The sequence below is a fragment of the Phalacrocorax carbo genome, chromosome 2 (assembly GCF_963921805.1).
Source record: "Phalacrocorax carbo chromosome 2, bPhaCar2.1, whole genome shotgun sequence".
In the NCBI taxonomy this organism is placed as follows: domain Eukaryota; kingdom Metazoa; phylum Chordata; class Aves; order Suliformes; family Phalacrocoracidae; genus Phalacrocorax; species Phalacrocorax carbo.
Genome location: NC_087514.1, coordinates 293,864 through 306,354, shown reverse-complemented (window position 1 = coordinate 306,354; position 12,491 = coordinate 293,864). Strand labels below are relative to the sequence as shown.

At 50.6% G+C, this 12,491-nt stretch overlaps 2 protein-coding genes across 3 annotated transcripts in view; both read left to right on the top strand.

Moving 5' to 3' along the window:
- The window catches only part of NRBP2 (nuclear receptor binding protein 2), a 30,124-nt gene extending 21,578 nt beyond the window's left edge, over positions 1–8,546 (top strand). Inside the window, exons 14-18 of the mRNA XM_064441874.1 lie at positions 538–673; positions 3,824–3,877; positions 4,335–4,398; positions 5,309–5,364; positions 7,190–8,546. Of these exons, the coding sequence (XP_064297944.1) occupies positions 538–673; positions 3,824–3,877; positions 4,335–4,398; positions 5,309–5,364; positions 7,190–7,258 (379 nt within the window). The 3' untranslated portion in view covers positions 7,259–8,546. The remainder of the gene's footprint in view (positions 1–537; positions 674–3,823; positions 3,878–4,334; positions 4,399–5,308; positions 5,365–7,189) is intronic.
- A 2,474-nt stretch (positions 8,547–11,020) lies between these two features.
- Positions 11,021–12,491, top strand: part of PUF60 (poly(U) binding splicing factor 60) — a 30,290-nt gene continuing 28,819 nt past the window's right edge. For both annotated transcript variants that reach the window (XM_064441876.1, XM_064441875.1), the window contains exon 1: positions 11,021–11,128. In XM_064441876.1, coding sequence (XP_064297946.1) covers positions 11,102–11,128 — 27 coding nt within the window. In that variant the 5' untranslated portion in view covers positions 11,021–11,101. The remainder of the gene's footprint in view (positions 11,129–12,491) is intronic.

Below are 12,491 nucleotides of genomic sequence, written 5' to 3'. Positions count from 1 at the left end.
CTGCCCCCTAACTCCTGGATGCTGTTTGGGAGGGTGGCAGCTGATCTGGGCCAGCTGTATCAGGGTCCATGCTAGCCTTTGAAAGTACAGACAGTTGAGTTGCAGCACTCCTGGCTCTGCTTCAGCTCCAGGGAGAGAAATAGCCCTGATGGCATACATGAAGGTGATGCTGGCTGACCTGTAATGTGTCTACCCAGCTCTGGTCCCCAGCACCTCTCTGCCCTCAGCTCCCTGGGCAACATGGCTCCAGAGTCAGGGGACTGTGCTGCAGCACATGTAGAGCATCCCATTTGTACAGCAGTACTTGGTCGTGTGTGATCCCCTCTGTGGTCCCCACCAGGGTGAGCAGACCTGGGAAGCAGTGCCAGGGCAAGGGGAGCTCTGTGGCCTGCCTCACCATGCCGCCTGCCTGCCAGCAATGCCCTCCATGGGGGCAGATCCCTCATCTGGGCCATGGTCCTCCGCAGCTGACCTGTGTTGCCAGGGCTGTAAGAGGACAGGGCTCAGCTGTTCGTCCTCCCTCTGTGTCTGTACCAGGAATGGGATCTATCCCCTGATGAACTTCGCTGTTTCCAGACCCCATGCCCTCCCACGTGCACTCTCCCAGCCCCAGGAGGACCCTCAGAAAGCCAAGACTCCCACCCCAGAGCCCTTTGATGTGGAGACCAGGAAGGTAAGGTCAGATCCAGGTGGGGACAGATTCCCCACTGGGAGCAGGTGCACGGTCTCCATTCCCAACACCCTACTGCAGGGATGCCTCTCCCTTTAGCCATGCACTCAACTCCAGCCCAGGCGAGAGCTGTTCTTATTGCATTGGCTGCCCCAGGACTGCGACGGTCCCTTTGGCTGAGCTAGTGAGGTCCATTTCACCTGAGACCGTCTGGAGCAGCCCATTGCCTCTGATTCTTTGGCTCTGCCTTCCCTCCTCACACGTCCACAGGCACCTCTGTGGCATGGGATATTCTGTGCCTCGTTGCTGGGGTGTAGGTTTGAAATCTATATGGTACTGACACTGCAGTGGCATGCTGATATGCCAGCTGAGATCAGGCCCTGTTCTGCCTGGCACTGCTCAGGCGAGAGTGCAGAGTGGAAGGGGTGCCAGGCAGGGAGGGCAGGGAAGGGCCGACACAATGCAAGGGTGTTTGAGCAGAAGTGAAGCCTTCCAGAACCATAGTGTAATCCCTTGCTGAACAGAGCAGTTCAACACTGCAGCGTAACCCCCTCATGGGTATGGGCTGGCTGCCACTGCATCCTCCAAAGCATTGTCTTCTCCAGGCTGAACAAGCCCTGTTCCCTCAGCCTCCTCTCAGAGGGCAAACACTCCAGCCCAGGATTATTTTGATGGCCCCCCCATTGCTCCAGTTTATCAATGTCTGTCTTTTGGGGGGCCCAAAATCAGATGCAGTACCTGGATGTAGCGTAACAAGTGCTGAGCAGAGGGGAATAATTATTTCCCTCAATATGCTGGCTGTGCCCCAGGATGCTGTTGGCCTTCCTTGCTGCCAAGACACATCACAGCTCATATCCCGCCTGCTGCCCACCATGACCCCAGAGTGTTTCCAGCAGAGCCAGTAGAGCTTTTGTGCCAGCTAAGCAGTCCCAGCCTGTGTCCTTGCCAGGGATTATTCCTTTACAGGGGCAGGAGTTGGCATTTGTCCTTTACTGACATGCGTATGGGGAGACAAGGTTGTTGGCTGCCATCATCAGGGCATAGCTCAGGCATGGCATTTCTTACAAGGCCTTCTGTCTCCTGAACTGCCAGCCATCGCTTAGAGCAGTCAGAGGAATTCATTGGCCTGCGTGCATCTCTCTTTCTTAAAAAACCATTTTGTACCGGTTGTTTCCCTGTGTGGGTATTCCCCTGTAATGATGCTTCTAGTCATTCATCATTAATCACCTATGGCACTGTCACTGTGTTATCATGGATGATGTGAATGCAATTTCATATTTGCGTTGAATTAATGGTAAAAATGCTCTGTAGGACTAAGTCTTATTCCTGCAAGATCCTGTGAAATGCCTCCCTTCAAAAAGTACATCCATGGTGGTTTCTTCATATCTAAGAATCAGCTTTCAGTGCACTTAACTTATGCTTTATTCATACTGCTCAGTGCTTATTTTTAGTGAGAGTGCTGTGCTGATCCATCGGATACATTAGAGAAATGTAAATGCAAACCTACACGGTTATGTCTTTTCCCCTCTTTGCATTTTCACCTTGCTGCTTTTTCACCTAGCACCCCAAGGTAATTCTGCAAGTGCATTCTCTGTCTGACCAATGTGTTCAGCTAACCAGTTTTTACCCAATTTGACAAAGGACCAGTAATCTCATAGGCAGAGGTTTTCTACAGATTTTGTGAAAACTTGCAGCTGGACAAACCTGCAAGTCCCAAATGAGCTAGCTACAATGCAGACCCTTTGTCTGTTCTGGGAGGCACGAAAATATGGATGCTGGATGGATCCAAGGAAATTTTTTCATGGTGAGGATGGTTAAAAAGTGGACCAGGGGCTAAGAGAGGGTATGGGATATCCCTGAAGATTTTCAAAACACAACTGGGTAGAGCTCTGAACAGCCTGGTCTGAATTCACTGTTTGTCTTGTTTTGAGCAGGTGCTCAGACTAGAGACCTCCTGATGTCCCTTCCCACCTAAATGATACTTTGATCATGGGCATCGGGTAGAGAGAGGTGGGGAGCAGGTGGCAACAATGCACTAAACATCATCAGCCTTCTGTTTGATGTCTGCAAGATGCTGTGCAGTTCAGTGTAATTCAGTATATAAAGGAGCACATGGCCAGGCAGTGTGTAAGGAAACAGCACCCACCTTGGGCATACAGTCACACCGGTCAGCTCTTCTTGGAGAAATGGATGGCCTGGAGATGATAAAGGATAGAGGACAGCAAGCTTCCTGACTGAGAGAGCCCAGGGATGTTTGTCATAGGGAGGAGCTGTAGTAGACATGTGCTGGGCCAGAGGAAGGAACACGCACACAACTCACCTCTGAGCATAAGCGTGAAATCGAGGAATATAAATTAATCCCTGTTAAACTCTGCATGGAACAGGGATGTTGATTCCTCGCTGGGTTTCCTGTCTTTTGGGCTGCCCAATTGCGTGCTCTCTCTGGCTTTCCTTTGCCCAGACAACATGACTTCTGGTGTGAACCATTTTCATGGGAACTTGAAGCTGACATATTGAAGCTTGAAGCTGACCCAGTTCCTTCACAGGAACTTGAAGCTGACAAATTAATAAAATGCCATATTTATCTAACACATCTGAATGTTCTGCAATGCAATGCAATGCCGGGTTTGCAGAAGAAAATCCATGTCACAGAATCATAGAATCATTAAGGTTGGAAAAGACCTCTAGGATCTTCAAGTCCAACCGTCATTTCAATAATATTCAAGATTTCAGTTTTGGTCTTTTGTCTGATTCAAGGATTGGTCATCCCATAAGGACATGAACAAGTACAATATTAAAACGTAACCCAAGAATTTGGGCAGAGCTTTAGGGGGAAGCCTACCCTTGGCAAATGGAGCAGAAGAATTCATCCTGGCTGTAAAGTTTTCCCAGAACTGCACCTTGTGCAGGGCTCCCTTACCCACCTCTCAGTCAGCTGACAATGGCTGCTGGATACTTGACTAAATTAACCCTCAGCTGGTCCACCCGGACAATTCCTAGAAACGTGGGAAGAAGTGGAAGGTCAGGCTGGCAGTTGGAATTCAGGGGTTTAAGTAGGAATTTGAGAGTCATGCTTGGAGAGCAGAAGTGAAGCAGGGCTGGGGGAGCCAGAGGGACTGCATCCAAGCTGATGTTGATTTTGGCCTCTTCTAGGTGGTGCAAATGCAATGTAACATGGAGCTGAATGAAGACAAGACCCAGTGGCATGTAAGTAGTCAGCTACTATTCTACATGAGGCACTGAGGCAAGACCTGCTCTCTGTACCCATCTCTGGCATCTGACTGGGACAAAGTTTGGTCTTAGCCCATTTGCTGCAGTACCCAAAGGACTTATTCTTGTCCCTTTATAATAAAAGAAGCCTGAAGAACAATGAAGCCACCAGCCCGCTCCGGCTGCAGGACAGGAAGACCTTGGTATCTTTGTCTGGACATCTTTTAACTCTACTTCTCTCTAGTTTAACAGTTGCAGGTTAGCTGTAGCTGTTGAGAGAACATTCCTCTAACACACTCAAACTACCCTGCCAAAGACATCCAGCATCTCGGCAGTTACCAACATCCTCCCTGCTCACCACTGCCAACGCTTCCTAGTGCTGATGGAAGAGTCAGCACCTTTCTCTCTTATGGAGAAACTCGTGTTTGTAAAGAGCACTCTCTTCTTTATGCAGCTTACTCTTCTGCTGATCCTGGAGGACAAATTGCATCGGCAGTTGAGCTACGACTTGCTTCCCAGTAGGTTCACTTGCAAGTAAATTTTTGTGCATGAATGTGGAAGTATTGCCTGGTAACCCTGGTCAGGTTTAGGCTCAGAGTGTGTTTATGGCCAGCTTTTCTTTCCTTCTTGTACTGGAAGAGCAGACTAAACCCTAATACCAGTTCTTGTCCACTCAGACCCTGAACTTATATATTTTATATTACCACTCTGGCATGTGGTAATAGCCTGCACTCTAAAGTAAACTTCGAGAGTCCAGTGAGTGGCCATCAAGAACATGCATTTCACCCTGGGACATGTGGCGCGAAATTCTTGGGTTAATGCTAGTGAATTCTTCCCTCATTCCCAACACTGGTGCAGTCTCCTTTCAAAGGAGAAGGTGGACTCTCCTCTGAGGAAGCCCCGTGGCACTGGGGAAGGGTGCTTCTCAGAGTACGTCCAGCACAGCAGGATCCTTCCTAAAACATGCAGGAGCCTCCGGGAGGCCGTGCAGCTGGAGCCCCTTGACCGCCTTACAGCCAAAACTGAAGCATAAAGCGTGGAAATTAATGCTTGGGAGTTGCTGCTTCACCAGCTCCTTGTGTTTTTCTGCCTACAGGTAGTGGCCTGCCTGCTAGTCATGCTGAGCCAAAACAAGCACAAAAATCTCAAAGTGACACACTGCCAAGACTGTTGTGCTTTGTGTGATTTGGGTCTGGAGCTCATTCCGGCCCAGTGCCATGTTCAGCTCCCACTGACTGCCCACCTCTGTGCTCTGTTTGCCCCAGGAGTACTTAGCAATTACCTAGCCAACTAAAAGTATACAGCATGTGCCCCTAGAGCATAATGAGGCATAATGCAGGTGTGCTGTGGGTTGGGATAGGAGCACTGGTAGAGGAGAACTAAGAGATGTATGAATTTTCATGCTCTCACCGTTCCTTGTCTCTGCAGCTGATAACTCCAAGGATTTGGCCACAGAGCTGGTGCACTATGGATTCATCCATGAGGTAAGCCTCCTGCCACTCCTCATCTCAGCCATGCATGCCCCATGCTGCCAAGCACAGTCCCCAAATCTGTGTGAGTCCTCACGCCTCAGAGGAGTAAGAGCTCGTCCCTCACCCGTCTCGCAGTCAGAGGGCAGCCTGCAGCACTGTGCTGTACTCGCTCCCCTTGCAGTAAGCAACGACTCCTCTTCATGTCGTGGGGCTTTTTTTCCCCCTCCATACTTTGCTCATGCCTAAGTCCAGGTTGCTGTTTTGAGGGGACAGTCATATTGTGATGGCAGGGTTAATTACATCAGCCTCACAGTGATTCAGAGTGTGAGAACGAGAGGAGTGCCAAGGGAAGGAAGCTGAGGCCATCTCCCATCTCCCGAAGGAATTGCCCCGATAGCCGGTGTTGCCTGGACAGCTGCTTTTAACTCACTTTGCAGATTTCTGCCTGCCAGAAGAGACGGCCTACCCCAGCATCGAACTTCCAGGTTCTCCCTTACGTCTTTGCAGGCAGTCCCAAGAAATAATTCAGAGCAGTCCAGTCATTCAGACTACTACATAGCCTCCAAGAAAGGCAGCATGGAGAGAATTAAAAACGTATTTCTTTTTATTTTGTACAAGTTAGGAATTCTGGGTCTGTAGGCAAAGTTTTGGAGAATTCCTCATTCTGGTTACCGACATTAGCCAAGGAAGGGGTCAGCTTCACTGAGCAAAAAAATTATATCAGCACACCTGGAAAAAAATACACTTAAACTTTCTTCCTTTCTTCACCTGAGCATGGTGACTGTGCAGCTTGGCACTGACACACTCGGGAGCTTTGTGCTCTGGAAAATATGTGGCATTGGGGCAACCTAGTACTGTAGAATATACCTCACACAGGACTCCATTCCATGGACTGTAAATTACCTTTCTCTCTCTTTCTCCTAGGACATAACCTCCTTTTAACATGTCTTCCCCTCTCTAACATCTTTTCCTACTCCACAGGTACTGACTACCTTTTCTCTCAGATGGTGTAACTGATTCATACCAAGTTAAACTCTGAGCATGTTTCTGACCTGAAGGACTGTGTACCCAAACGTTCACCTGGTTTTCCCACTATAGTGGTTGGCCTAACAAAAGATACCACTTATGCTGAACAAATCTTGTCTTCAAAATCCAGGTTTCAGCGGCAGTTCTGACAAAGGGGTGCCTCTAAACACCGAGAAAACAACTGATTCTGCATTTTTCACTTGAGTGAGAACTTTGAGTTTGTTTCTGGCCATTAGAAAACCCCTCTATGATACAAGGTGGGGGTGTTTTGCATCCCTTACATATAACTGTGTATTTCAGTAGTTTCTTTCTTAAGGAATAAGCATTCCAATTCTGTTAGAAACCACCTACCCCTGAATGCATCAGAAAAGAAATTTCTGTACAAAATAGTTGCCAGACCAACAAAAAGTGACATTAATTTTTATTTTTGTTAGCAGCGAGGATATTATAGAACAGATGGCCATAGAAAATAATATTAGATCCAGTGGTCAGTTAATTAAGTTGAAAATAATCTAACCAAAAGAAGCTTGTTTTGTTCCTTCAGATTGGGAGCTACAAAGAACTGTCTGCTTTTTTGCCTTTATATTGCACCTGACACAAAAAGGTTCCATTCTTGATTGGTCATTTGGCATTACTCAGTAAATATGATAATTAGTAGTACTATGTTCCAGATGAGCTTGCCAGTTATTCTCTTCTCATATCAAAACTAAGATGTGAAATCGGTGGCTTGGGATGGAATCAGGTAAGGAAGGAGGTGTCTAAGGTAGCCCAGCCAAACTAAACTGTTGGCATGTTTTTTCTTTTGCTTTAGGACGACTGTGAAAAGCTGGCTAACTTCCTGGAAAATGCCTTCCACAAATACCGGTCTCCTCCCTTGTGAGTCACCCAACGGCAGTCTGGGACGGAGCTGTCCCCCCGTACCACAGCGGACGGGAAGTGTACCAGACTAGAAGAAACTGCGGGGCTCCTGACCAAACTTCCTCCAGCAGGACTGACCAGGCACTCGCTCCTGACTGAACCTTTGCAGTCCCTGAAGGGCATATGCCTGGGCCGTGGTGTGAAAAGACAACAGCAAGTGGAGGAGTAATCAGCAAACACGAGACATTACATGCGCATCAGGAGGAGTCGGGACCAAGCAGGAGTACATGTTCTGGTCCCCACTCCTGAAGCAGGAAGCCAAAGGGAGTTGTGAGGTATGGGGGAGTGGGGTAGCACCCCCTGAAGCCCCTTCCCTATGGTGAGTGTGAAGATGCAAAGTTGCTGCAAGAATCCCCCAAACTGATAAAATTTCCCTCTGGGAATGATAAGCTTTTTTCACTGCAGGTCCCAAAGCTATTTTTTTCCTCTTTGCCAGCTGGTAACACCTGCAGAGGGGAGGAAAGGAGCAGGCTTGGAAAGTTCTGGCACAGTTTCTGGTCTGCCACATCCAATTCTTTATACCCAGTTTCTCCTGTTCTGTTAAGGTTTCCCCAGCACAGATGAACCACTGTGATGCCTTGTAATTAGAATTGCACACCTTGGTGTAAGCTGAAGAGAGGACTTTATGAGTTGGGCTTGATATGGCATGAGAAGAAATTCCAGAAATCCAGATCCACCAGCTGGATCCAAACATGTGGATCAGCGGAAACTCCACTGGTGCTGAACAGAACCCTTGTCATTCCCCAGTTTGTCTTACGGCCTTCCAAAAATCTCACGGCATCTTAAGGGGAAAAACCCTGATGTCTCTTCCTTCCCTGTTTCTCCTGTGGTGTTTGGAACTTCAGTCATTAGCCTGGAGAAAGGGGCAATCATCTTAGCCGCTGAGCACGTCAGGTTCAGTTGGTGGAAAGTGCAAATAGGAATTATTTGTGTCGCAAAAGCCATGCAGTGCCACTCCATGCTGTTCACATTGTGCTGTATGGAACCAGCTGTATCATGCTGCGCTGTGCTGGTGTTCTGCACTGTGCCAGGTCCTCCATGTGGTACTGCCTGCATTACGCTGCCTGCGCTTCGCGGTGTTGCGCCAATTGTATCACGCTGGGCTGGGTCTGCCATGCTAGGATGCTATGCTGAGCTGCCAACTTGTGCTGTATTTCCCAGTTGTGCTATGCTGTACCGACTTTACAAACTGACAAATCAATAAAGCCACTGAAAGTAGCTCATCTCATCAGAGCACTCCACTCAGCAAACCGCTCAATAATTTCTTGGTCATTCTTACAGTTGGACTAGGAAGATGTGAAATAGCTTCCCTGAGTTCAACAGACTTATCCACAGTCAGGCAAATTGGGTAGAGAATTCAGTGGAGAAACACCATATAGCTGCTTGATTCAGAAATCACTCTTTCTCCAGAACAAGCTTGCACTTGCCTCTGCAAACTGAGAAATTCCTTCATACACAACTGCTTCATTTCCCTGATGAGCTAGTTAGCTCTTCTTTAACACATTTCACCCGACTGATTTCTTTGATTTAACATTGTCACGGCTCAGTTTGACCAATGGATTTCCCCGCTACTGGCTGTGCTGCATTCAGCAATGATGAGTTCATTAACCAGCTACTGCAGGGTGTTTCCAGTATGCAACAGGCTGCTCTCACAGAATCACAGAACAGTTGAGGGTGGAGAGGACCACTCGAGATCTCAGGAGGTCCCTTCCAGCCCCTGTGATCATCTAGACCAACCTCCCTGCTCAAGCAGGGTCAGCTAAAGCAGGTTGCCCAGGGCCACGTCCAGTCAGGTATGAGCATCTCCACAGACGGGGTGTCTCTGGGTACAAACTGTTCCCGTGTTCAACCACTCTCACAGAAAAAAAACACGTTTTCCTATGTTCAAATGGCATTTCCCATTTTTCAATTTGTGTCCATTGCCTCTTGTCCTGTCACTGGGCACCACCGAGGAGAGCCTGGCTCCATCTTCTTTTCCCTCTTATCAGATATTTGTACACATTGATGAGATCCCCCGAGCCTTCCCTTCCCCAGGCTGAACAGCCCCAGCTCTCTCAGCCTCTCCTACGACAGATGCTCCCATCTCTTCAGCATCTTCGTGGCCCTTCACTGGGCTTGCTCAAGTAAGTCCATGTCTGTCTTGTCCCAGGGAGTCCAGCACTGGATCCAGTGCTCCAGATGTGCCTCCCCAGTGCTGAGCAGAGGAAGGATCAGTCCCCTCAGCCAGCTGGCATGGTTTTGCCTGGTGCAGCCCACGATGCCATTGACCTTCTTGGCTGCAAGGGCGCATTGCTGGGTCAGTCAGCTTGGTGTCCGGCAGGACACTCATCCTTCTTTGCAATACCGGTGGCAGCACAAGAATGGAAATCCTGCCTTCATACTTGCCAGCCAGACATGACTCTTGGGAGTCCTGTCACACAGCAAAGGGGATGTGCCCACAGACACTGATAGCCAAGTCCGATCAGCTAATTAGGATTGTAATTCCTGCCCATATATTATAGTTGTGGTATGCACACCTTTTAGTAGAGTGTCTAGTCTTATTTTAAAGATAGCGTTATGTAGGAATCCACTATGTCTCAATAATAATAATGTTTTCCAGCTGTTAGCTGCTGTCACTTAAATTTAGGCTAGAAATAAGGCACACTGGTTTATGTTCCAATTCAGATATTGTACCTTTATCTCCTAGATGAAAAGAACTTCTGCAATGCAAGACTATCTCATCATAACAGTAATTAGATGTGAAGTTGTCTCTGAAGTGCTCTTGATAAGCTTTATTGGCCTGAACTTTCTAAATCTTTTATAAGATAGGCTTTCAGAATCACAAACTTCTCATAGCTTTTCCTTGCTCTTGCATCTCTTCTGTGGTGGGACCAAGAGGCTGCAACGTTCTCATGGCTGTTTAACTAAGTGTCAGGTCTAACAGCACGTTTCTCTATCCCTTACTAATGGCATTTACTTTTTAAAGCAGAAACACCACCTTGGGAAGTGATGTCTCTTTGGGGCCCTTCCTATTTCAGAGTAGCACTCCCATCCCATGTGACAGGCTCTTTGACCTTGCCTTTGTGTTTAAGTTTGGGTCCAAGAGATTGTACCTGCCAGACAGGCTGGGGTCAAATTGAGGTACCAGAGCAACACTTCGGTTCTCAGCAGATGGGTCCTGGATCCACTCGCAAATTGTACATTTGACTACTGACCTCCCGCAACAGCTAACAGAGGCTCTCGACTCTGATGCCCACGTAACGACCACGGACCGCCCCGTGAGGGTCAGGGCTCCCCGTTTTGAGCGCCTCTAGCTCATTACAGCACAGCTTTTGCCCGCAAGACGGGCCAGCCTTGCAGCTGGCAGCAACAACAGCTTCTGGGCCCGCCCGAGAGCGTACTGGCCGCGGCAGCAACAGCGCCGCAGGCTCCGACCCGCCAGTCCCGCACTTGCTGCCAACGAGGGGCAGGACCAGGCCTGGGCAGCCCCAGCCCGGTGCGGCCCGGGACCCCCCGGGGCTCCGCCGCGCCACGGCGCTGGGGCAGACGGGCCCACGGGGCACCGAGGGCCGCGGCTGGCGGGCCGGGGCGGGGCGGGGCGGGGCAGGCAGAGCCCAGGCATGGCCCTCCGAGCCGCCCCGCCCGGTGCAAGGGGAAACCGCTGCCGCCAGCCCGAGCACCCCGCCCAGCTCAGGCCACGTGACCCCGGCAGTTCTCGCGAGACGTTCTCCCCGCCGCCGCGGAGCGCTCGCGAGAGTTTCCCGTTTGGCGCGCACCACGGAGCTCTCGCGAGAGTCCCGCGCCGACTGCCGTCGGGGTGGACAAGATGGCGGCTACAACGACCATCTCCCTGGTGAGCGGGGCGGCCGCCGCCCTCCCGCGGGCAAGCCGGGGCGGTGGGATCGGGCCGGCCCGCCCCACGCAGCGTCGGCCGGGATGGGCCAGAGTGGGGGGTGGCTCGCCTCGGCGGCTGGTCGTCGTGCGCGTTTGGCCCCGCCGGGCCTGCTTGCGGCCCCGCTGGGGAGCGGTAGGGCGGGCCGAGTGGCAGGCCGGGGTCCCGCCGCGCCTGGCCGCTGGTCGGGGCCTCCGCTCGGCGGCGTGCGGGCGGGGGCGGCTGCCGCGGGCCCTCTGCCGTCCGCGGGCAGCCCTCCCGCCTGTGCCGGCCCGCTGCCGAGGCCCGCTGGTAAGGGGGGTCGCGGCCTTCCGCCCCCGGCGGCCGCGTCACTGTAGGTGCCGCTGAGGCCGTGGACGGGGCTTCTCCTCCGCCTCGGGGGTAGCTGCCCTGGCGGGGAGGCGCCCCGGGTCCCTCCGCGCCGCCCGCTGAGATGTCCTGTCTTGTGCGGCCGCCGCCGGGGCAAGCGGCGGGAGCCGGGGGCCGGCGGCGGGCCCCTCGGGGCGGCCGCGGGGTCTCACCCGTCCAGGCCGCGCGCTCTGGAGGTGCCGCCGGGGTCTGGCGTGCGCTTCGTGCCAACTCTGCTGCTGAGTAAGAGCGTTTCACTGTGCTGGGAAGCGCGCACGTTACGTTCCTGGGGCTTGTTTGGTGGTTTCCAAAATTCACATATTGTAAGGATCTAGTTAGGTGATGGGGCTTTTCAAAAACATATGTAGCAGAGAGCCTTGTAGCCTGAGGTTAAAATGTGAGCCGCTGGTCACTTTTCCTGACAGAGCAGGTTAGGTGGCTAATGTGCGGTGGTTATTTTTATACTTCCTATTGATGCTTTTATGCGTTCATGAAAGGATCCCAACGGTATTGATTTTTATAAGAGTTCTTTGTGTTTTCGGGAACATTCTTTAGAGCTTTACTGAATGGACTGCTAACATTGTAAGAAAGCAGAGGAACACCCTCACTTCAGAGGCTTGTTTATTTTCTTTGTGAGTTAGCCTTAAATAGAAGGAGTTAAAGTACTTCACTGGGGTGCTATTCAGCCTTCATTTTATTTTTGGCTGACTATGAAGTTGTGTAAAATGGAAATAGAAAACCTCTTAGGCATCAAGCCTCCAGGGAAGGTAGTCTGTAATATGATTGTGGATGCTGGGGACCTGCAAGGGCGGTGCTCAAGCTCATGAGCATCCGATGATATTTGGAGGGAGCACAGGGAATACTGGGTTGGATAGACCATTGGTGTGACGCAGTAGGGTATTTCTTAATGTGTATTTGTTTTCTGCCTTCCCCCCATCATTGTTTTCATAGAAAATACTGGATTTCGTTCACGAAT